General features: G+C 39.8%; 1 protein-coding gene across 2 annotated transcripts in view; it reads right to left on the reverse strand.

Annotated features, from left to right (window-relative positions):
* Positions 1-78: 78 nt before the first annotated feature.
* Positions 79-24812, reverse strand: part of LOC108245177 (signal transducer and activator of transcription 5B-like) — a 42748-nt gene continuing 18014 nt past the window's right edge. Inside the window, exons 4-20 of one of the 2 annotated variants that reach the window (XM_017431869.3) lie at positions 22174-22263; positions 21833-22010; positions 20336-20466; positions 17951-18102; positions 17661-17816; positions 15224-15403; positions 12313-12400; positions 9982-10104; positions 9758-9850; positions 7804-8010; positions 4657-4751; positions 4252-4394; positions 3329-3484; positions 3164-3215; positions 2865-2972; positions 1442-1513; positions 79-613 (exon numbers count right to left, since the gene is read on the reverse strand). In XM_017431869.3, coding sequence (XP_017287358.1) covers positions 484-613; positions 1442-1513; positions 2865-2972; positions 3164-3215; positions 3329-3484; positions 4252-4394; positions 4657-4751; positions 7804-8010; positions 9758-9850; positions 9982-10104; positions 12313-12400; positions 15224-15403; positions 17661-17816; positions 17951-18102; positions 20336-20466; positions 21833-22010; positions 22174-22263 — 2154 coding nt within the window. In that variant the 3' untranslated portion in view covers positions 79-483. The remainder of the gene's footprint in view (positions 614-1441; positions 1514-2864; positions 2973-3163; positions 3216-3328; positions 3485-4251; positions 4395-4656; positions 4752-7803; positions 8011-9757; positions 9851-9981; positions 10105-12312; positions 12401-15223; positions 15404-17660; positions 17817-17950; positions 18103-20335; positions 20467-21832; positions 22011-22173; positions 22264-24812) is intronic. The other variant, XM_017431870.3, reaches the window with a different exon arrangement.

Below are 24812 nucleotides of genomic sequence, written 5' to 3' on the forward strand. Positions count from 1 at the left end.
AATCATCAAAATTAAACGAAATAAACATTTGAAATATATGAGTTTGTATGTAATGTATGAATATAATATACAAGTTTCACTTTTTAAATGGAATTACTGAAATCAATCTACTTTTTCATGATATTCTAATTTTATGACCAGCACCTGTATATAAAAATACATCGGAGCAAGAGGAGCTCCAGACAGCAGCCCTGAGAAACACTGAGCTTGAGAGGATATTCAGCTCGTCGTCTAACATTAAGTGACAGAATATGGCAGATTTACTTTTTCCAAACAGGCAGTTTTTGTTAACAGACATCATTTCTTCCTATGGACAACTAGAACTAAATGATAACGGGATTTTGGATCTGTGAGACTAAGTGAGCTTCCTCGGTTGCTGTCCAGTAAGTGTTTCAGTTGTGTGAGCTTCAAGATTTAAACAAGTCAAAATAATAATAATAATTAAAAAACATTAAAGGTTAGCAGCAGGTTCATGGTTCCTTTTCAGGACTGCTGACTATTCCACTGGGTGTGGGTGTCCATTGGTCTCCGGAGCAACTCCTCCACATGGCGGGCCACGTCCATTGTGTCCTCCAGGTCAAAGTCTCCATCTGGATCCAGCATGTTTTCAGTACTGACAGCAGAAGCACAGGCCAGGAAGTTAATGGAAGAAAGGAGAAGGAAGGAATTGGTGAGGAGAATAATGAATCGTCTGTGGACATTTCCTGATTCTTAGCTGCCACTCGATGCAGGGACAGGACATAATCAAGAACATTCAGCCTACACAAAATTACAGTCAACTATCCTTAATTGGTGACTTTCCGAATACAGTGTTTAAATATACTCGCAGAGTTAACAGAGGGTAAATAGATGCGAAAACACACAATAAACAGTAATAACATTATGTAACTTCAATATTAGGCTAACCTCAGTGGAGAGTGACACAGTGGAAGGATACAAAACTGAGGCAGAGTGATTATGTTTAAAACACTTTTTTTTTTTTAAATAATAAAAACTGTAATTTACCTTTGACATGGCTTCGTTAAAATAAATACATCTTTGGATTGTTTACAACTCATCCAAAATGAAGCAGCTAAATCGTTGACTCGGTCCTCTAAGATTTCCCGTCACTCCTCCACTGAGCTCTCTGAATAGCAAGGCCACTTGATTTTTATAACCTCATCAAACTCAACATATTTTGATACCATTAGATAGATCTTTTAAAAGACAAATCCAACACAATTTGGATTTTTAAAATCGGTCTACTGGTTACCAATTTACTGTCAAACACTGATCATCAGAATGGGTCTAAATTAATACAGTTCTTAAATAGGCAGCAGTAGAAAGTTCTGTGTTTAACTTCTGGGAACTTCCATTTTCACGCTGGGCTGAAGCTGAGGAATCGCTCGCATTGGCTGTAAATTTTCAGATTATTCTTTGAAAAGGTTTTCACTCAAACTACCTTCGAAGGTGGCCTCGATGTAGAACCTCTGACTGAACTGAGGTGACCTCACAGGCAGCAGAGCGGATGTCTCTGGGTAAAAAAATAGGTTTAATAAGCGGTGGCTGATTAAAGATCATTAAATAGTGATCCTTGGGATTACTATGAAGATGCAGCTTCTTTACTTTTTCCAGCTGAACGTTTTTTTTCTTAATAAAAAGGTTCATTTTGTCAGGATTTTATTAATCAAAGTGGATTACAGGACATGATATGGGTGAGTTTATCTGGCATGTTTGGTTTAATTGTTTAGAGCTGTTGGACCACAGCTGTGACCACTGTATGCTATGACATGCTGTAAATCACAGGACAGCAGCATTATGTTACTTTATATTCACCTAATTAAACACAGAACTGATGTTCCATTCACAGTGAAGCTGTAAAACCACTGACAGCTCTCAGAGCTCTGTGTTAAAGTTAAAAACCTCAGTTTTTCTCTGACACTGAGCTTTGTGATGCACTTGATCAGCTTGCTCCTTTACTACTCTCATTATTACAGAAACATCCTGTTTGTTACTCAGTGACAGCCCTCTGTGTGACGTGGATGTACATGTCATTACAAAACATTTTGGGATATGCTGTTTACCACCAAATGTGGACAAAAGTTTTAGAGCTGATCACATGCAGTCAAATCACCCAAAAGGGATTCAAAACAGTTTTTCAACGACCAATGTGAACAGGGCCCGAGAGAGGAGATTCGACTAAGAAGACACCCAGAATGAAGGAATTATTCTGGTGCAGAAAGCAGCTGGAACGCTGTCAGCTGTCCTTTTAGAAACCTAAACAACTTTACCTGCAGTCTGAAGCTGAATCAAAGTCAATGAAAATGACTTAGTGAGTGAAGTACATCAGTTTTTCTTCCTCCAAAAAAGGGGGCGAGACATGAAACGTTTGAGAACCACTGCTCTAGAGCAATCAGAGACTGTACTTTGTATTTAAAACATCATCATAATAGCAGTACTTTAACTCGAGTCGATTATTTTAGCACTCTTTCCACCTCCTGTTGATTTCTGAGTTCAGAGTTCTGCAGGCTGATCCTTGGCAGTGATCCCTGATCAGGTATTGTCCTGATAACTGCTTCAGAAGAGCAGAGCATACATATGTGTCGTTATAAGTTTGCTGTACGTTTCACTCCATGTGTTTCATGTTGGAAGGAAAAGATCATCAGCTGATTAAAGCCAGACTATTGTGTTACAGGAGGTTCTGTATTCTGATTTCTTTTGAAACATTCCCCCATAGTTCACAGATCCAAGATGCAAATAAAACACAAGAGCGGCAGGGAAGCTACCACCCTTAATTTGACATTTATGGGATATTGTAGAGAGTGTATACATTTTAACTGTACACTGTACGTGAAGTTCTGACAGATTTTAAATGCGGTGCTTACATGGAAGCGTAGACACCAAAGTTGTTGGAGTGACTCGCAGAAGAAGAAGCTGCCTGGTCCATGAATGCAGAAACTCCTCCACAGGGTTCAGGATTCGGAGTGGTGAATCTAGAGAAACGTAGCAGGAGCAAAACTTCAGGTTTTTCTATCTTATCCAAAATCCTCATCATCAGTTACCACTGATCGACTGACAGGAATAAGAATAACTCCATGCTGTGATGTGAAAACACTTATTTATTGTACCTCTGACAGTGGATTAGTGCTTCAGATGTGTCAAATGAGGAAAAAGTACAACTTACTCTGGCACAACTTGTTTGATCTGTGGTTTTACGTATCCATCTACTGGTTTTGCTGTAAAAGAAATAAACAGCTTTTGAGCCTGAATGTCACATTGCTTTAGGTTTATTGCAGATGTTAGAAAACTTCTGTGTTGAGGTTTAGAGGGAAGCATTTCTGACACATACAATGTGGAGGGGTGTAGTACTTTGCGAAGACCTCATCTTTGGGCCGGTCGGGGTAAAGAAACAGTAGATGGTTCAGGTCACTGATGCGGTCAGCCAGGGAGCGAATAGAGAAGTCTTTTGTTGTGTAGGGCAACAGATTCCACACCAGTCGTTCACCTACAGAAATATATCAAAGAATGCAGTCAGAATGACTACTGACAAATAAACTAAGAGGTAAAATTAGAGATTTAAAGAAGTCTATACTAGGATGGCAAAAAACAACACATTATTTACAGAATATGTAGCTCATTTGATATTGATTTTAAGCATAAATACAGAGTATATAGAGTATTTACCAACTTATAACCCTATGACTCGATGCCCCACACACAGATCCTGGAGTGCTGGAAACTGTACAACATCAACAGGACACTAAGAGCCTTCACCAAGAACTCAACGGGAATGTGGGAGATGATTCTAGAGGCCAATTCAAAGCCAGTTGCACAAATCAGAATCAAATACAGCATATACCAAGGTGATGCTTTGTCCCCACTCTTGTTCTGACGGGCCTGAATCTGCTCAGCCAGATCATCACAAAGAGTGGCTTTGGATACCGGTTCCAAAGTGGAACAGTCATCAGCCATCTCCTCTAAATAGATGACATCAAGCTGTATGCCAAAAGTGAGCGAGGTTGCCCTTTTTTTTTAAATATGGGCAGATCCAATTCACTTGAAGCTCAGGTCCTCTACCAGAGGCCTGGGAGCTTGAGGGTTCTGTGCAGGGCTCACCAATAATGAAGCACAGTGTAGAGCTCCTTTTCACCAGAGCCTATGAGCCTATAAACACCCATGTTAATTGTTTTGTTGTATGTCAATCTAATGAAAACAAAAAAACAAACATATAACCTTAAAGCTATACGAGTGTTACAGCTAAACTGGTTTTACCTTGCTTGTTGGGATTTTCAGCCACCCATGCAATAGTGATGCCTCCGATCTCAGAGTCGCTGAACCGCAGCAGGAAGGTGCCATTTGGTTTGGAAAGGAGCATGTCCTGTGCCTGCTGCTTGTTTACAAATCCAAGAATGGCCCTATCAACACACATACACACTTTAATATGTACATACATTTTATTCAGAATTATCACAGCAAACGTCCTCAACTGTTTCTGTTGAAATGAAACTTTAAAACTATAAATAAATTAAATTAGCTCAGAACAGACTGACAAAGGCACTTTTTTAACCTAGTCTTTGGAAGCACAGGTGCATGCTGGTTTCTAATTTTAATTTACAGCTTACTAATGAATAAATGCGCCATAAAATGTTGTGGAAACTAAAATGTATGACCCATTACCCATCGTTCCAGTGAGGTTTGAGATGTTTCTTCATGAGTTCGACCACGCCATCAAACCACTGCCAAAAAGTGAAGCTGCGTCCAAGTAAGTTTTCCTATAAGCGTCACACGAACAGAATGTTATTTCGATTTACACAGTTTAAAACAAACAGATGCACATAAAAAGCCCTCGATGTAAAAATAAACCTCACTTTGAAGCAGAGCAAGAAAAAGCTATTTATTAACTTTATTTCCTATATATTCAAACAAACTGTTCAATTAAATTACCGGTAACTTCAAAGAATGAATTATCAAGCACTGCCTTTCACACACATATATACATCTATATACAGGGGTTGGACAATGAAACTAAAACACCTGGTTTTAGACCACAATAATTTATTAGTATGGTGTAGGGCCTCCTTTTATGGCCAATACAGCGTCAATTTGTCTTGGGAATGACATATACAAGTCATGCACAGTGGTCAGAGGGATTTTAAGCCATTCTTCTTGCAGGATAGTGGCCAGGTCACTATGTAATGCTGGTGGAGGAAAACGTTTCCTGACTCGATCCTCCAAAACACCCCAAAGTGGCTCAATAATATTTAGATCTGGTGACTGTGCAGGCCATGGGAGATGTTCAACTTCACTTTCATGTTCATCAAACCAATCTTTCACCAGTCTTGCTGTGTGTATTGGTGCATTGTCATCCTGATACATGGCACCACCTTCAGGATAACAATGTTTGAACCATTGGATGCACATGGTCTTCCAGAATGATTCGATAGTCCTTGGGCCAAGGGAATGCCATGATATGGCAGCCCAAACCATCACTGATCCACCCCCATGCTTCACTCTGGGCATGCAACAGTCTGGGTGGGACGCTTCTTTGGGGCTTTTCCACACCGTAACTCTCCCGGATGTGGGAAAAAAAAACAGAAAAGGTGGACTCATCAGAGAACAATACATGTTTCACATTGTCCACAGCCCAAGGTTTGCGCTCCTTGCACCATTGAAACCAACGTTTGGCATTGGCACGAGTGACTAAAGGTTTGGCTATAGCAGCCCCGTCGTGTATATTGACCCTGTGGAGCTTCCGATGGACAGTTCTGGTGGAAATAGCAGAGTTGAGGTGCACATTTAATTCTGCTGTGATTTGGGCAGCCATGATTTTATGTTTTTTGGATAAAATCCGGGTTAGCACCCGAACATCCCTTTCAGACAGCTTCCTCTTGCGTCCATAGTTAATCCTGTTGGATGTGGTTCGTCCTTCTTGGTGGTACGCTGACATTACCCTGGATACTGCGGCTCTTGATACATCACAAAGACTTGCTGTCTTGGTCACAGATGCGCCAGCAAGACGTGCACCAACAATTTGTCCTCTTTTGAACTGTGGTATGACACCCATAATGTTGTGTGCATTGCAATATTTTGAGCAAAACTGTGCTCTTCCCCTGCTAATTGAACCTTCACACTCTGCTCTTACTGGTGCAATGTGCAATTTATGAAGATTGGCCACCAGGCTGGTCCAATTTAGCCATGAAACCTCCCACACTAAAATGACAGGTGTTTCAGTTTCATTGTCCAACCCTGTATATATCTATCTATATCTATATCTATAAATATAGATATAGAAATAGTGAAATCCTTCGAGATCTCTCAGCTACTACCAAAACAAATTTATCTCAATATTTCACAATATCTGATTTGAAGCTATTTTGGTGTTGGCTAAGGTCGATTAGCTGTGACAGCCATTTTGAATCTGGCTGACTTCAAATGTTAACAAGTTTTAAATGTACACCCAATGAATGCTTTGAGAGTTTCATTAAAGTCTGTCCACTGGTTCATGAGATATTTTGCTAATGTTACAGACAAATGAACAAACAGACATGGCAAAATCATTGACTTCAGTGACTGGCGATAAAACAACAAAAAAATGAGATGGAAAAAAAAAAAAACTTATGTTGGATATTGTTAGTTGGCTGCCTTGATTTCTAAAAATGGCACCTGTCAGAGAATGATTCAAAATGGCCGACATTGAGTTTTTCCCCTATGCAAATTAAAGCTCTAAAAAACTGAAAAGCACCAGATGCTGCTTAATCTGGTGTAAAGACGCACTGATCCACTTCTTTTTAGTTTCAATATCAATTAAAATATCTGCCCATATTAATACTTTCTGAACAAGACAGGTTATTATTACTAAACCATTTGACTAGTGGGCCAGGGAAAGATTCAAATGTGGTGAGGAGGTACTGGGCTATCAGTGATACTCAGGGCAGACTGGGGTTTTTCCAGCTGATTTCTTGGCCAACCATTTTGCAAAATGAGGTGGTTTGACACACACACACACACACACACACCTCACGAAACCTCTTCCCTGTTTTTATGCATTTATTTTGGTATATTTACACATTCATTTCTTTGTTTTTCTTTATCCAACCATGGACTTTTTGGTTTAAAGTTTCACATTTTTAGTTCTTTTATCTGCATCTTCATCTGTTAGCAGCATATCTCATGAACCACTGGATGAATTTTCAATAAAACTTTCAGGAAATTATAATTGGATGTGCATCTTCAACTGATTAACGTTTGAAGTTAAACTAATTAAAATGGCTGCCACAGCCAACTGACTTTAAAAAACAAATTATTATAACTCAGTCAATGTTACAAATGTTGTGCTAATATTTGGTGGGATAGTAGCTGAGGGTCAAGAACTAGCATTTACTAAAAGATGGTTTTAGTCTAAAACTCTGGCATGAAAGATGGAGGGAAATTTGGATTCCTTCAAGGAATGTTAGACCTTTAATCCTTCATAAATTAGCTCTTTAATTTTTACATTTAGAAAACAGAAAAAATTCCTTAAAGTATTTTTTAAATCCTTTTTACTGTATTCATCTGAAAATAATAAAAATTCAATTTAATACTTCTCCATACAGACCGTTGGTAATTCTGTGCAATTTGCTTTATTGTCAAAGTTTGTATTGTACTAAGATGGTGAAAATATGATAATGATGATCATGTGGATTCTGGGTAAATTCTTGGCACATGAGGGTTAATACAGGAGCAGGAGAGAGTGAGGGAAAGAATAATTGAAGTTTTGTTGTAAAAGTCAAAGAATCTCCATGTGTTTGACTTTACCTTCAAAAGGAGAAATTGAGCTGGCCTTACCCGATTAAACTGGGCCCAGGTTATGGTCATGTTTTTGTAATCCTCAGCGTTGTTGCTGCTGCTTGAAAAAGCCTTCTGAGCCAAAAACACCAGGTTATCGTCAGTCAGGCCTCGCCCACTGTGCATCTCTGCCTTGTATTTCATATCCAGGGCCTCGCATAACTGAGACCACAGCACCTTGTCTGGTACAACAAAGGGCACCCTACCCTGGTGGAGGACAAAAGAACAGACTAAATCAAAGGACAACCAAGTATTGTTGGTTTGGCTAATACAAGCTAATTGTAAAAGCTTTGATTATTTTACCTTTTCAAATGACTAAGTTTAACGTTAATTTGTCATACGAAGCGAGACAACAAATATTTTAGGCATAGCCCTACTGCTTCAATAAAACTGAAAGAATATTATTTTACTTCTGGTTGCTAAACAGTAAAACAGAAAAAAAATACTAAATTACTTCTTGGTTTTTTTAATTTTTGTTTTTGCAGCCCAACTTTAACTACCATGAGGTAGCTGATTCCAGCTCAAGGTAGCCTTTTGTATTTTTATAGCAGCTTGCATTTGCAGGTTTTAGCAAGCAAAGAATAATATATATATATATATATATATATAAAAAAGTTTTCCTGTTGGCACGTTAGTCCACACATGGTGCTATAGCATTTGGGGTAGTCTGACTGTGTATGTGGAAGACCTAAAAAGTGAATTACCATTGAGCCCAAATATAGCAAATAAATTCGTTATCTATAGGTAAAAACTGACAAACATTCACCGACAAAAATCGTTAGGCACTCAGAGGGGTACATATAACATAAAACTGCATGTGTTGAAAGGTCATGTGACTGTATTCCAATGATTATCAGAACAAATGAATAACAGAGTTGGGAGTACAGGCACACTGTCAGTCCCATGTCAGCAGGGTGTGGATTACAGGATACAAGCTGTGATTTTGTGCAGAATAGTCAAACAGCTGTTGTATCATCTCCTCCAGCAAGTCAGCCCACAGCTGTTGGAGCTGGACCTCGAGAACTTGCTGATTGGCACTGAGTCGGAGGTGGCGGCCCACATATGTACGACTGGGGAAAGTCCTCAATATGATGCAGACAGTCCATAGAGACATGTGACTTGTCCACACCAGACAAGTGTCTCTTTGGACTGTCTGCATCATACTGAGGTCTTGACGAAGTTTCAATAGGAGTCACATTGTGGTGTACCAGGGTGCAGTCTCAAGAGGGCTATGACATGCAGACACAGGATGTCAGTGATGTCATCAGGGTCTCCTGCATCACTACCAGAGGTGACCTGAAGTCAGACCTGTAGTTTCCCACACCATCATGCCAGGAGAACACCAGTGCCTCTCTCCAAAACACTGGCAGGCTTGGCCCTCTCTTCTCTCTGTGCCACCGTATGCGCACATATTGGTCATCGACAGTCACGGAGAACTGAGATTCGTCACTGAATCATACATTTTTGTATGTCTTGTCATCAGTCCCTGCCTCCCATTTGTTTCTGCTCTTGTGTAAACAGCAACCTGCACATGAGACAGTGAGCTCATAGTCTAGCTGACGCCAGTCGTCAAGCCATGATGTTGGATGACACGAAGTGTTGTAAAGAGTCTAGTACTTGTGTTTGTATGACAGGAACAGGGGTTCTGTAATGTTTGAGGATTATCATATTATGCACCACTTGGCGTGGTTAACCTGAAGCTCGTGAACCACGTGAAGGTATCTTCATATACCCACTGGTTCCAACATCAGACACTGTGACAGCTGTACACCCCATGTTGAATTAATGCTGGGTCCGTGTGGACCAAATCACATCCAAATTAGACCATTCCTCCTCACTCAGATTGTATTCCACTATTTGTTGGAAGTCCTTTTATGGATGGCCATGACTCAGCTGTGAAATAGTTGTAAAAAGATATGGTAAAAATCAGACTTTTAAGAATCAATCATCTTACCGGCTCAGCAAAGGCATTGTCCCACAAAACCGTTGCTGTGGCATTATTGTCCTGACTGCCATGGACGATCACAACTACAGGTAATGATAGTGTCTGCATGTCACAGGCAAAACAAGAATAGTAACAAATGACAAAGAGCCTTCTGAAATTATTCAAATTTATCCAATTATCAATAACAATTAAATGCAACAATGTTAAAAAAAAAAGCGTCCCATCTGTACAACCTTGACATGGAAGACCAGCTCGTTTCCACCAACACTGAACTGTGACTCGAACAGGATTGTAAACTTTTCCTCTGTCACCGACTCTGCACCTCGACGATCCGAGCGCTTGATTCGCTTCAGTGACTGTAGATAAACACACAGTGGTTACATATTTGACAGCTACAACTACATCACAATAAAAAACGTTTTGCATAAATAAAGATGAAAAATGCAACCTCAGAAATCCACCTTGTGTACCACTAGAGCAGGGGTGAGCAACCCTGGTCCTCGAGGGCCACTATCCTGCATGTTTTACCTGTTTCCCTGCTCCAACACACCTGATTTAGTGGTTAAATTACCTCTTCATGTTCTGCAGAAGCCTGTTAATCACCTATTGATTCAAATCAGGTGTGTTGGAGCAGGGAAACAGGTAAAACATGCAGGATAGTGGCCCTCGAGGACCAGGGTTGCTCACCCCTGCACTAGAGTAAGTTTATTAGAAGAAAAGCTAAAATGTTGCTCATTCACAGACTTGCAGGCATAAATTTAGCTTTTAGTAAAAATTTAAGAGTGCCTACAATCTAAATTGTAATATAAAAGAAACATTACAGCCAAGACATTACTGGAGTAAAACAATGCTGCAGTGTTAGTACAGTTAGGGCCAGAAATATTTGGACGTGACACAAGTTTTGTTATTTTAGCTGTTTACAAAAACATGGTCAGAAATACAATTATATATATAACATGGGCTGAAAGTGCACACTCCCAGCTGCAATATGAGAGTTTCCACATCCAAATCAAAGAAAGGGTTTAGGAATCATAGCTCTGTAATGCATAGCCTCCTCTTTTTCAAGGGACCAAAAGTAATTGGACAATAGACTCTAAGGGCTGCAATTAACTCAGAAGGCGTCTCCCTCGTTAACCTGTAATCAATTAAGTAGTTAAAAGGTCTGGGGTTGATTCCAGGTGTGTGGTTTTGTATTTGGAAGCTTTTGCTGTGACCAGACAACATGCGGTCAAAGGAACTCTCAATTGAGGTGAAGCAGAACATCCTGAGGCTGAAAAAAAAGAAAAAATCCATCAGAGAGATAGCAGACATGCTTGGAGTAGCAAAATCAACAGTCGGGTACATTCTGAGAAAAAAGGAATTCACTGGTGAGCTTGGGAACTCAAAAAGGCCTGGGCGTCCACAGAAGACAACGGTGGTGGATGATCGCCGCATACTTTCTTTGGTGAAGAAGAACCCGTTCACAACATCAACTGAAGTCCAGAACACTTTCAGGGAAGTAGGTGTATCTGTCTCTAAGTCAACAGTAAAGAGAAGACTCCATGAAAGTAAATACAAAGGGTTCACATCTAGATGCAAACCATTCATCAATTCCAAAAATAGACAGGCCAGAGTTAAATTTGCCGAAAAACACCTCAAGAAGCCAGCCCAGTTCTGGAAAAGTATTCTATGGACAGATGAGACAAAGATCAACCTGTACCAGAATGATGGGAAGAAAAAAGTTTGGAGAAGAAAGGGAACGGCACATGATCCAAGGCACACCACATCCTCTGTAAAACATGGTGGAGGCAACGTGATGGCATGGGCACGCATGGCTTTCAATGGCACTGGGTCACTTGTGTTTATTGATGACATAACAGCAGACAAGAGTAGCCGGATGAATTCTGAAGTGTACCGGGATATACTTTCAGCCCAGATTCAGCCAAATGCTGCAAAGTTGACAGCGCTTCACAATACAGATGGACAATGACCCCAAGCATACAGCCAAAGCTACCCAGGAGTTCATGAGTGCAAAAAAGTGGAACATTCTGCAATGGCCAAGTCAATCACCAGATCTTAACCCAATTGAGCATGCATTTCACTTGCTCAAATCCAGACTTCAGACGGAAAGACCCACAAACAAGCAAGACCTGAAGGCTGCGGCTGTAAAGGCCTGGCAAAGCATTAAGAAGGAGGAAACGCAGCGTTTGGTGATGTCCATGGGTTCCAGACTTAAGGCAGTGATTACCTCCAAAGGATTTGCAACAAAATATTGAAAAAAAATTTTTTTGTTTGGGTTATGTTTATTTGTCCAATTACTTTAGAGCTCCTAAAATGTGGAGTGTTTGTAAAGAAATGTGTACAATTCCTACATTTTCTATCAGACATTTTTGTTCAACCCTTTAAATTAAACGTTACAATCTGCACTTGAATTCTGTTGTAGAGGTTTCATTTCAAACCCAATGCGGTGGCATGCAGAGCCCAACTCGCGAAAATTTTGTTACTGTCCAAATATTTCTGGCCCTAACTGTAGGTACTATCAACATGGTGCAACTTTTACAATCTTCAAAATATAATGAGTTTACCATGTTTCTAAAATGTGCACTGAGGGTGCCAGTGGCTTGATGATACTCCATAACACAGTTGTTGTTGAGGATTTCTCCACTGCTGTCACTGTTGAGACAAAAGAACAACAGAACACACGCATCAATTCAATATTTATACAGCACTAATTTTAAAAAGTCAGCCGAAGACCCTTTAATTTGGCAAAAGTCTAGTTTAAGCCCAATTTAATAAAATTAAAATCAGTCAAATTCAAGCAGTTCAAGTTCCATTCAATTCTTATTCAAAGTTAACCTAATAAACTCTGATTCAACTGAATTTAATAAATCTATATAATATATTTGGTATAGTTGCCTACATACTGTGCTTATAAGTTGTTTTTACTCTTTGGATGTTTTATGTTTTTATTACTGTTAAATTAATCAAGGTCAATATAAATTGGCATTTTTGAAATAAAACAGAAAAAAACGTATTCAATATCAAAGTGAAATCACATTTCTGCAGAATAATAGCAATTAAACAAAACTATGCAATTTACAATAAGTGAATACGTAGGTGTATGTATGTATAAATATTCACCCTCTTCACATCAGTATGGATAAGTCTCCATCAGTCTTGCACATCTGGACACTAGAAATGTACTCTATTCTTCTTTACAAAACTGCTCAAGCTCTGCCAGATTTTGTAGGGATTGACATGAACAGCCATTTTCAAGTCAAGCCACAAATTCTCTATTGACTGGATTTAGTTTGATTTCCACCGAACACAACATCTTGTCTGATGGTCAATAAGCTCCAATCTGGTCTCATCAGACCACAGAACTTTCTTCCACTTGACCACAGAGTCATTTCCCTAACTGTGAGACTAAAAGTGACTGGACCTCTGTTATATTAGTCACTTCAAAGGGAGTGAAAATTTATATAATGACTTATTTTACATTACTTATTGTTATGTAATTGGTATTACGTTGTAAAAACTTTGTTTTCACTTTGTCATTGATGAGGATTTTTATTTATTTTTGTCAAAAAGGCCAATTTACATTGACCATGACTGATTTATGACACCAATAAAAGCATAAAACATCAAAGATCAAGGGGGTGAATACTTTTTATAGGCACTGTATAGAAATCAATGGATTACATTAATCTCCAGTTCAGTTCAGTCTCTTGTCCTGACCATACCCTGGTCTGTGAACAACAGGGAATAAAATGTCTCTCTTTTAACAGGAAATGACCTCTAGCAGAACAAGACCCAGCAAAAGCAGCCAACTGCATCAACTGGTTGGGAGCATCAAATACTGCATATTGAGGCATCATCTATAGCAATTACACCTGGAATGTTTCAATAAAAATACATAGCATGGTCTCCTGAAATTAGTGGGAAATATGAGGGACAGTTCACACAAGTTCAAAGTTTGGCTCACACACATTAAATCTGAATTAGTTCAGGTTCATAGTTCTCCACTTAGGACTTCTGAACTAAATTCATCCAGAAAAAAACTAGTTTAAGTTTATTTATCAAATTTTCACAAGATAAAGTCTTCTAAAAAACTAGTAATAACTGTGACCGCAGTATAATCTGCTCACTATGCTGCTGTAACATAATCAAACCTCACTCCTATCTGAATAAATTATTAGATCAGCAACACCTTTTCTTCAAAATGACATTCTTACAAATTAGAAATGAAACTAGAGAGATTAATAGTATTCATGCTAGTAAAAAATTAATTTGAAGGTCTCCAAAACTAAAAAAACTGTATTAGTAAAAACCAAATTTGATATATCCAAATATTGTAATGAAGCATTTGTAATACAAATATGCGGTCTAGATCTCTGAAATGCTTCTCACTTATTTTGATATATAGTTGTTATTACTCATATTTTAATTTAATTATCTGTTTTATGTTCAAATGATATATATTAAGTTCTCCAGAATCTTGGTAAATATTTGTGATTCCATTGTAGTTGGTTATTATTCAAGCTACTGTTGTCTGAAGCAGCTTTTTAACATGTTGTATAATGAATACTGTTAGGATATTAGGATATCTAAAATGGAGTTTATGACTGTAACAGGATTGTAGCTATCTGAAATATAACTTTCTTTTAAAAATTCTTTCTAGATTTTTAGTAATGCTAAAAGAAAGTAGGGTTGACTTCAGGAATTGAAATCCAAGTATACATAAAATAGGGAAAAAAACAGGAAGAATTCTGTTTAAAGTATCTGAAATACTGATCGTGGATAACTAAAATGATCATTCTGACAAAAAAGAACTAGGAATATGGACACTGATTTTGAAGATCCTGTTTAACTATGATATAATAAACCTCTTGCCATGCTGGCTTGTTTACATCTGATTTCTTCTCCCCCAACCTCTGAGCTCACATATAATGTGAACACTCAGGAAAAAAAGAAAAAAAAAAGTCTATGCGGTGTTTTCGGCTCTACTTATGGAGACATTCAGTCAGAAAGAATAGTTATAAGAAGCCAAATGTCAACGATTTCCCGCCTGAGGCTGTAGCTGCTGCTGCAGGTAGTGTTCAGAACCAGGTGTGCACACTTGATGCTTGAAGCGTGCGCCTTCAGGTTTTACAGCAAACTTAAGAGTGAAGTGAAGAGGCACATATTTTATCAGCGGCCCTCACAAAGACAGGAGGACACACGGGGTCAAGTGCAGCAGACACCTGCCTGAACATCTGTGAGAACCATCACATCCTGTTTTCTGCATGAAGTAAAGACAAGTTTGTCCTAAAAACTCTTTAGTTCTGAACGGCTGCTGTAACCTGCTTGTGTGACATCTCACTCTCTCATTTTCTTCAGGCCACATGCTAACATGCTAACAGTAATAGCTGCGTGAATCGCATTCACATAAAAATAACTGTTAAGTCCACAAAAAGTGTCTGATAGAAGCTTTTCATCAGCTTCTGCTGTGCTCACCTGTGAGTACTTTCATTCTTTAACAAGGCTTTGGCCTGCTGCTCGCTGACAATAACTGCCTTGACCTGTGGTGGGTTCATGTGGACATTCAGTTTGCCACCCACCAGAAGACGGACCGTGGCTGCAAACTTGGTCTGGGTCTTTAACACCTGGGGGGGCTGCTTTTCAATGATAAAGGTGCTGGAAAAGAAGGAGAAAGCAGCAGGGACATTTTGGTTAATCATTAGATGAGCAAAGAGGATTATAACCCCATAGCAAGATGTTTTTAGTACACACACAAAAATATACACAGTATATCAGGCACCTATAGCTACTATTAATGATGACTACAGAGCAACAGAATAAAGATGTAACTAGCTTAGATTATCTTTTTTTTTAAACAGGCATAAGCTGCTTTTACATATGTGATCCATTCTGGCAAAATGAGTTGAAATGTGCTAACTAAAATAGCAAATAATCTTCTTAATCTACCTTTAAAATCAAAATTTTCTAACAAGCATGGCTTTAGAAATAAGCCTTTTAATTCTGATCCTATTAGTTTTCTTTAAATCTGTCTGTTTTTCCTCTGCCAGCTGCTAAAGTGCTGCGAACTCCTTTGAAGAATGTGTAATTTCATTGTGAAGCTGACCCAAGTTCAGTGATGGCTGGTGGGAGATCAAAAGGGTTTCAGCAATTCTTTTCAGCTGTAGACTTAAGGTGATAGTAAAACTCCACTTTAAAGGATCGGAACTATCAATTTGCTGATTTTAGTTTTTTAGCAACTGTTTTTCTGATCTCCTCCACAGAATCGTGATAGAGGGATACCAACTAGAGAAGTAGTAGTTGGGCTAACCTCTGCACACAGCTTGGGCTCTGGAACCTAACTCCTGGAGAGGGGCTGGACTCTTTCCTACTCTGGAGTTTCCCCAGGGAGAGGGGTAAGGCAGGGGTGGGGATACCTCGATGCTGGAGTATTACCAGGTGACCGAGAGGGTCGCCTCTTTGCAGTTTTGAGCTGCAGGAGATAAGGTTCTGACTGTTGTTTGTGCTTATGCTCCAAGCAGCAGTTCAGATTAACAGGCCTTCTTGGAGTATGATGTCCTGGAAGGATTTCTGTCTGAGAATTCTGTTCTCCTGTGTGGCTTCAATGCCCATGTGGGAGAAACGGCCTCCCTGGTTTGAACCTAAGCGCTGTTCTGTTATTGGGCTTCATTCTTTGGGGGATGCTGTGGGGGTACGGGGTGCCTGGGTTGCTTTTGAGGGCTATCTGGTCTCTGGATAACTAAAGCAGGAGATGTGTCCGCCTTCTTGGCAAAAAGTCAAGCTCGTTCTCGGAGAGAGTTGGACTCCGCCAAGGTTGTCCCTTGTCTTTGATCCTGTTTGTGGTGTCCATAGACAGGATCTCGAGATGCAGTTTTGTAGAGGAGTGTCTCCGGTTTGGGAACTTCAGGGTCTTGTTTCTGCTTTGTGCAGATGATGTGGTTCTGTTGGCGTCTTCAGGCCATGACCTTCAGCGTGCACTGGGACGGTTCACAGTTGGGATGAGAGTCAGCTCTTCTAAGTCCGACGTCATGGTTATCAACCGGAAACAGGTGGAAAGCTTTGTGGATGAGTCTCTGCCTCATGTGGAAGAATTCAAGTATCTGGGAGTCTTGTTCACGATTGATGGTAGGATGGAGCAGGAGATGGATCAACAGATCGGGGCCTCGTCTTCAGTAATAAGGGCAATGCTTCAATTGGTTGTGGTGAAAAAAAGAGTTCAGTCCAAAGGCAGAACTCTAGATATACTGGTCCATCTACGTACCAACCCTCACCTCTGGTCATGATCATGACCAAAAGAATGAGATTCCAGATACAAATGAGCTTACTTCGTGCGGTGGCCCTCATCGCTAAGGGGTCAGCCTTAGAGATGAGGCAAGGAGCTACGTCATCTGGCGGGACCTCGGAGTAGAGCCGCTGCTCCTTTGCCTCGAAAGGAGTCAATTGAGGTGGTTCACGCATCTGATTAGGATGCATCCTGGACGCCTCCCTTTGGAGGTTTTTCGGGCATGTCCCACTGAGAAGAGACCTCGGGGCAGACCCAGAACTCATTAGAGGGATTTTGTTTCCTTTCTGGTCTAAGAATGCCTTGGGATCCCCCAGGAGGAATTGGAGAGTGTCTCTGAGGGAAGGGATATCTGGGTTAAGTTCATATACCTGAAAAATGAAAATATATGTTTTTATTTTAAAATATTAACTGAATTTGGCTTTTTATTGGAAACCAGGTTTTAGTTTTGGCCTAATGAGTTTAACACCACTGTTCTGTTAAAAATAAGGACAGACTGCTTTGGTAGTTGTCTACAATATTGCATTCTTTTAGGAATTTCCTGCTTCGTATGCCTGAGTGATAAAGTGAAAAAGTGAAAACAGGGATCAGAGAAATTACGTGAGACACAAAAAGGTTGAATGTTTTCCCCACCTGGTGACCAGGGCAGAGATGATGTCAGTAATGTCAGCGTTGAGTTTGTTCAGCAGCTCTTCCATCGGGCCTGGCAGAGGAAGCTGCTTGGTCAGGTGCTCACAGCGCCGAATTTGCTGCCGGTTCTGCCAAATTAGGTCAGCCAGCTTCTCACACCTCAGGAAGAGCAAAAAGAGGGAAAAATAACCTAACTGAACAAGTGAAAGGTAAAAGGAGCATGCTAACTTAACTCTGCCAGTCAAAGACAATAATGACAATTTAACCGGTGAAAGAACACATCCAGAATATACCAGGACTGGAGGACATCCAGTCCCCCCTCGTGTGGACCCCCAATGCCAGCCAGCTGCTGTCTCCTCTTCCACTGGATGAGCTCCTCATCCAGTATGAGAGTCTGCTGTTCCCTCAGCAGGCCTAGAGTCTTTTGGTGCTGTTCTGACAGGTCCTGCAAACAGCCACAATAAGACGAACATCTGTGTGTGGAAAACTCACTTCATAAACAAACAGCAATAAAACTACGACTCAAGATGAGACAGTTTAGAGAGAAATGAGACACTGTGTTAGGGCACATCCTACCCATTAAGTTGAAAATTTACCAACATGTGCAGACATGTTGCTATATGCAGCTGGGGAAAACAATTCCTTCAGACTTAAACTAGAATATATCAGTCAAGTTATCCCCCCAGTACCACATACTTGTAGGAACAGGTAAGTAGTGTTGGGGAATGGGGAACAAAAGCTCTTCTGGTTTTGCAATGCTTGCTTCATTTCTGAAAGCTCACACCTATGCAGGATGTGGCTGGCTCTGTCAGTTATTTACGAACGGTCAGAGGCAGCATAAAGGTGGACTGGTCTTTACGTCCGTTTTACAGAAATGTTTTGTGAAAGTGCCTGTTGTTTACCGGTCATGTATCTTTAGTGTATTGTACTGGTGGCAGATACGAGTCATATTGGCCACAGACCAGTAATGCACAACGCCAATGTTCACAATGTTAGATCCTGTGCTGGATAAGAGTGGTAATGTGTGCTGAAAAGCATTCATCCAGGGTTTCCCCCATTGTATTATAAGCTTGGCAGGCCGCCAGGCTAAGCTCCGCTTGTTTATTGTAAAATATGCAATTTTTTATATATGTTTTTTTCCACCCGCACCCCCAAAACAGCTACCTTTCTCTGCCTCTTTACACGGTAACACAGTAACACCTACAACAACATACAACATGTCAGGGAGAAAGGGTCAAATGATGTTGGACTCCTTTTGTTTTCGAAGTCAGAGGAGAGTATGAAGTGCCAAAGTGGACAAAAGCTCTATGTACAAACCCGTGCGAGATCGAATGAGCTGCACGCGACACCCAATGACTGGCATGCGATAGCGAATCACTCCCGCGAGAACGTATGACCCGCGCACGGGTCATTCGGACTGTATGTATGTATGTGTATATATACACCCACAAACACAACACACACACACCGAATGGCCAGCGCAAGGGTCATATGTTTGCGAGCGGGCCGGTGGTTGGCCAGCGCCACCTACCACCAGGCTTAGCCTCTTTTCTGAGGGAAACCTTGATTCATACATCAGTCTGTTATAAAAAAAAAATCAGTGTTTTATTCACAAATTATCAATCAGATTGGTCGATACTTTTTGGCCAAGTTCAGACAGCACTAACATTCCCTCCTAGCAATTAGATTGCATTTGAATAGCACTAAAAAGAGGTGCTAACAGCCTCGATGCATATTGAAAACATCTTAACTGAGACCATTTTCAGAGGGGGTAGCAACATCTACCTACAGAGGTAGTCTGCATACGTTTGGTAGTCAGAACTCAATCCGTGCTGAGCTAAGCTGTAGCACTTCCTACACAACTAACATGACCCCTAGCTGCAGAGTTATTACCCGGATGTCTCAAGTTTAAAAAAAAAAAACTGCTTCAGTTGCATTTAATGATTAAACACCATTCCATTAAAGATACAAGATTTTTCAGCTTAAAGTTATAATGAGCTGTTCATCTGAACCCTTCTCAATAAAAATGTCCGTTTTGTTGGGATTTTGTCAGTCAGAGTGGAATACCAAGACAATGTCATTAGTTTAAAGTTTGTTCTGATTGTTTTTACAGGTAATTGGACCCGCTGTGGTCACTGTATGCTATGTGCTGCTTCAATCAAAGGGCAACAACCTAAGCAGCAATATGTAGCATCATGTTCCCCTAATTAAACACAGCGTTAATGTCACGTTTACAGTGAAGGTGTGTTGGAAACTGCTGACGGCTTCAGTGTAGGGCTCTAACAGTATTGGAGGCTTATGCATCAAAATCTTCAGAGTCACAAAGAATTTCAGCTCCTTTACTTCTAATTAAGTTTGTTAAGAATTGTGTAGAATAAATAATTCTACAAAAATGTGATTTGAATGACTGTAAATTATGTTAATATAAAATAAAACAGTTCAGGTGACAAAAATCAACATTTGTTGCTCACTATGTGATGTGCTACATATTTATTTGCAGGTAACAGATTAAATAGCTCCAGATGCATTTAAATACCAGGTCTGAACACTCATACTTAAAGCTGTCTACTTGTGACCGCATGTAAATGCCACGTCTGAACAACTATTTCCATATACCCACAATAATGATGAGCATTTGGGAAGTAATGAAAATAATGATTAGCTCTCTGCCTACTTACGAGCCTGAATTTCTGTAGTGTGCTGGCCTCTCTGGCGAGCCAGGCCTCCACCGTGGCTCGTTTGCTCTGCAGGGTGGTCTCACGCTGAGTGCGCTCAGCTGCAGGCAGCGAAGACAAGCTGCTGAGCTGGGCTAACAATGCAAGAAGCAGAAAACAGGTGGGATGTTACAAACAGCAACTATATTAAATACACTGCTCACCTCTGTGAAGCAAAGAAGGGGACACGAATGTTAATTTTGTAGTGTTTTGTAGTTGGACTCATCTCAAACAAAGCCCTGTTCACACAAGCCCTGATATTTTCAAAAATGGACATTTTCTGCCGTGTTTGCGTTTCTCATCCACATATAAACTGAGTTTGAAGTGAGAAAGGTTTCTGATGTCTCCATGTAAACTTGATATTTGGACTTTTTTGGAAACAGTGACATCAGACTATTTCACACATGCCCATTAGCACTTTGTGTCCTAGGAAAAAAACAACAGTGGAGCCATTTTTACCTTACTTAGGTACTTTCTACATTTGTTTTATTTTTTACCTGATCCTGTCACCATTAAACTTTAATCATGTGCTGAAATAGTTAATAACCGAAAGATCATTTGCAAACATCGACAGAACAAAAAATCTACAATTGTTTTGGGGATCAGAATGTTAATTCTCTGTATTTTGGTATGTTATCAATGTTCTCGCCACAGGGCAATGGTGTTTCAGCATTTTGGTTGAAATTCCTGCTTCTCATCTGGGCAAAAGGTTTTTTTAAGCAGACAAAACTATCTAGAGTAGTGTGATTGGGCTTAAGTCAACAGAACAGAAAAAAAACCTTTAAAACTTTCTCTGATACTCTCGTTTTCCTCGTCAGTACAAAAACACGCCTGATATATGAACAGGTGATTCTAAAGTCTGTAGGTGAGAGGGTGAGCGTGGATGGTTGTCTCTGTTGGTCCTGTGATGGACTAACACCCTGACCAGGACGTACCCTGCCTCTCGCTCTTTAGATTTTAGGTATACTGCAGGTACACTTATACATCAGTAGATGACAGAGTTCTTCAGTTATTTTATGTCAGATCCAGAACAACACTCACATACAGACATTATTAATAAAAATACTACACTAAATGAGTATCTTGTCTTGTGCAATCTAACTGAAACACCCTGATGGTCACGTGATATAAGCCAATAAATTAACAGTTACTATGAAACACTAATTAGCACTTAAAAAAAAAAAAGTCATGTTAAAAGTCACCTTCATGTTTTTAAAACGATCATGTAACTGGTTCAAAATTAATAAAAGCCAAAAAACAAAATGACTATATTTTACAGCAGGAAAACACAACTTGATATAAACTTTCATCCCCCTAACCCCCTTCTGATCTTGTAATGAGAAATTGTTTGACATGAGCCCTTAACCTCAATATTGCTCACAATTACAGGTTTGTTGTGGTGAGTGTTTGTTTTTGATAGCTGTAAATGTTTGTGCAGACACATCTGTCTATCGCTCTCACCCTGGATGCGCAGGCTTTCCTGGTACTGGATGATGAAATATTCTTGACTGTGCTGTAACTTCCTCAGTTCGTTCTCAGTTTCCTGCGTCGCCAGGCGGAGCTCCTCAAAGGCTTGGTTGATCTGCTGGTGGCGATGGGACAAGGTGTCCATGGCCTGGCCCTCACTCCCGCAGCTCGTCTACACACACGGCATCACAGAAAATGTTGCTTTAGTCTTCAATCCAGTGTGCTTTGAACAATTTTAAGACATATTAGTAAATTATGTCATTCGTTGTTGATTGATTTCTTCATTTGTGACACTATATGGAGTTTAGCAACAAATTAATGTCTTCAAAACTTACATTTGTAGCTTCTTGAACCAACCTCTGCTCTGACTGCAGGATGTGTTTAATGCAGCGCACCAGTTCAAAAGGACACCGATCATATGTGCTCTGCAAAGACACAACATTTAAATCCGACTTCATTTTCTGACCAGATTCAAACCAAATATTTATCATGTTCTGACACATCACACCTTTGATAATAAAACTTGTGGTTTTTGTTTTATTTTAACCACAACTGGTAAAAATGATTTGGTCTTTACCCAAGTTCTAAATGTTACAAAAACACACAACAGATTCAGTCATGTCATCATTTATTATACAAAAAACAAAGCCAAAATGGAAAACTCTTACTGCTTCCACAGGATTTAAGGAAGTATCAGCCAGGTGTTTCTGATCAAACATTCATTAACTGATCACCTCTATAAAAACAGGAGCTTTGTCAGTTTGCTGTTCTGCAGCATACAGACATGTCATTTATTTATTTAATTATTTATTTCTTTATTTTAACCTTTATTTTACCAGGCAAGACATTAAGAACAGTTTCTTATTTACAGTATCAGCCTGGCAAGTGCCAGAAGGTACTTGAAAGGTGAAAGGAAAAGGGGGAGCAAAACAAAACAAAAACATAAACATAAACAACAACAAGCAAGTGAAAGAAGCATTAAAAACAAACAATAATATGAATTCTGGTGCACATGTTGGGAACCAAACTCACATATTTTGGACCTGCCCAATTATTGGCCCCTTCTGGGATGTAGTGTTTGCTGCCCTAAACACAATATTCCACCAAAGTCTTCCCAGGGATCTTTGTAGGAAACAGCAAAAAATATCTCTGGCGCATTTTATTGACTGCAGCGGCTAAATGCATCACTGTTAGGTGGCTTAAATCAGACCCTCCACCCAACCCCCCAACCCCACCCCCAGACAAGTGTCTTTAAGGAAGGTTTTCGAACAACTTTTAAAGGCAAAGACAGAAACAAACGCAGCGAGTCCCATTGTTTTCTGGAACAGACTCAAATCATTTAAGGCAGCATATTTAAAAGACACTCAGCCAAATTGAGACTTGGTACCAAGGAAGTAAGACTTCAGCAATGGCCTTAGAGAAGCAGCCATTGCTACCCATCAGTCTGAGAAGTATTGATTGAGAATTTCAGCTATTTCCAGCTCACCTAAAAAAGCCGTCTCTCTCCAGCTCCTCATTTATTACTAGTGATGTGTTGTTCCACAAACAAACCTTTTCTTTCTGGCATATAGGAGTGAACGATGAGACCCATGTGAGAATGATTTTTCTTTCATTTTGTTTCCCTCTCTAACCAATACAGTGCTTAACACTGGTCAAAACTGTATAGTATACCCTAATGACATCATTCTTGGACATCATCAAACCTGAATATTAACAGGGAGCAAGACACAAACAGTTTTGACCAATGACAAACACCGTGTTGATTATGGGGAAAAAAAAAAAACACATCTGGCAAATGGGAGCCAAGAGCACAGAGCTGGTTTGTTAGCTGACACGATTACCAGTTGGTGGTGGTGGTAATGCTTCCTATAGTTGTTTGCTAATCGCCATTAAAACAAAGAAGAAGAAGCAAGAGGCACTGCAGGCGTGACCTAGCAAACATGGCACAGCACAACACGAAAATACCTCCTGAGAGTCCCGACTTAATTCCAAAAAAAGAGCCATTTCTGTTGTTTGGAATTATATTGGTTTTAAAATAGAAGATGTGGATCAGACCACCAGATTTTGCAAGTCATGTTGTGTCAGGTAAGGGTGGAGACACGTCAAATCTGTTTATAAAAAGTAAAAAAAAAAGTGTTGAAGTTACATATTTATTTGGGCAAATCCAATAAAAAAAATAAAAAATAAAAAGCAGAAAATGTGAAATATTGTCTTTGATATTGTTATCAAGGTATTAATAAAAATATATTGTGATATTATTTTTTGGCAATATCACCCACCCCTACTCAGAGAAATGACTAAAAAACACAAAGAGCTAATCTCAGACTCTGCAGGCTTCAGTTAGTAGGTCAAAGGTTAAAAGTTAAAGTTCATGACAGAACAATTAGAGAATGTCTGAACAAGTTGGGCTTGTTTAGAAATGTTGCAGGAGAAAGCTTTTTCTCTTTAAAAAGAACAAGGCAGCAGGACTTAAAGCACAAGACTTCTGGAACAAATGAAACCAATCAAGTAGAGATGTGTACCCATAATGCAGAGCACCATATTGGGTGGAAAACACCAACTGACAAGCACAGCAGTGGAGGGTTGATTATTTGAGCTTGTTTAGCAGCCACAGAACCAGTTCAATCAGCTGCTTTTTATATATTAAACAGACACAATCACAAACAAAGGTTTGGATTAGGGCTGCAACAACGAATCGATAAAATTCGATGATTAAAAGCGTTGGCAACAAAATTCATTATCCATATGTGTCGTGCAATTTATGCGTCACTAACGTTGTCGCGGAAACGGTGACGTCACCCGCAGCGCGTTGTGAAATCTGAACAAACTCCGTCCGCTCCGTATGATGATGAAGAAGCTACGGCTCCTCTTCCTCACTGCAAACTTTCTTTCTGGTACTCCATTACCGTTTTGGGGGGCATATTTTACTCACTGCAGGTTAGAATCTGCTGAATAGGGTTTTGTGTTTAGTCTT

The sequence above is a fragment of the Kryptolebias marmoratus genome, linkage group LG2 (assembly GCF_001649575.2).
Source record: "Kryptolebias marmoratus isolate JLee-2015 linkage group LG2, ASM164957v2, whole genome shotgun sequence".
In the NCBI taxonomy this organism is placed as follows: domain Eukaryota; kingdom Metazoa; phylum Chordata; class Actinopteri; order Cyprinodontiformes; family Rivulidae; genus Kryptolebias; species Kryptolebias marmoratus.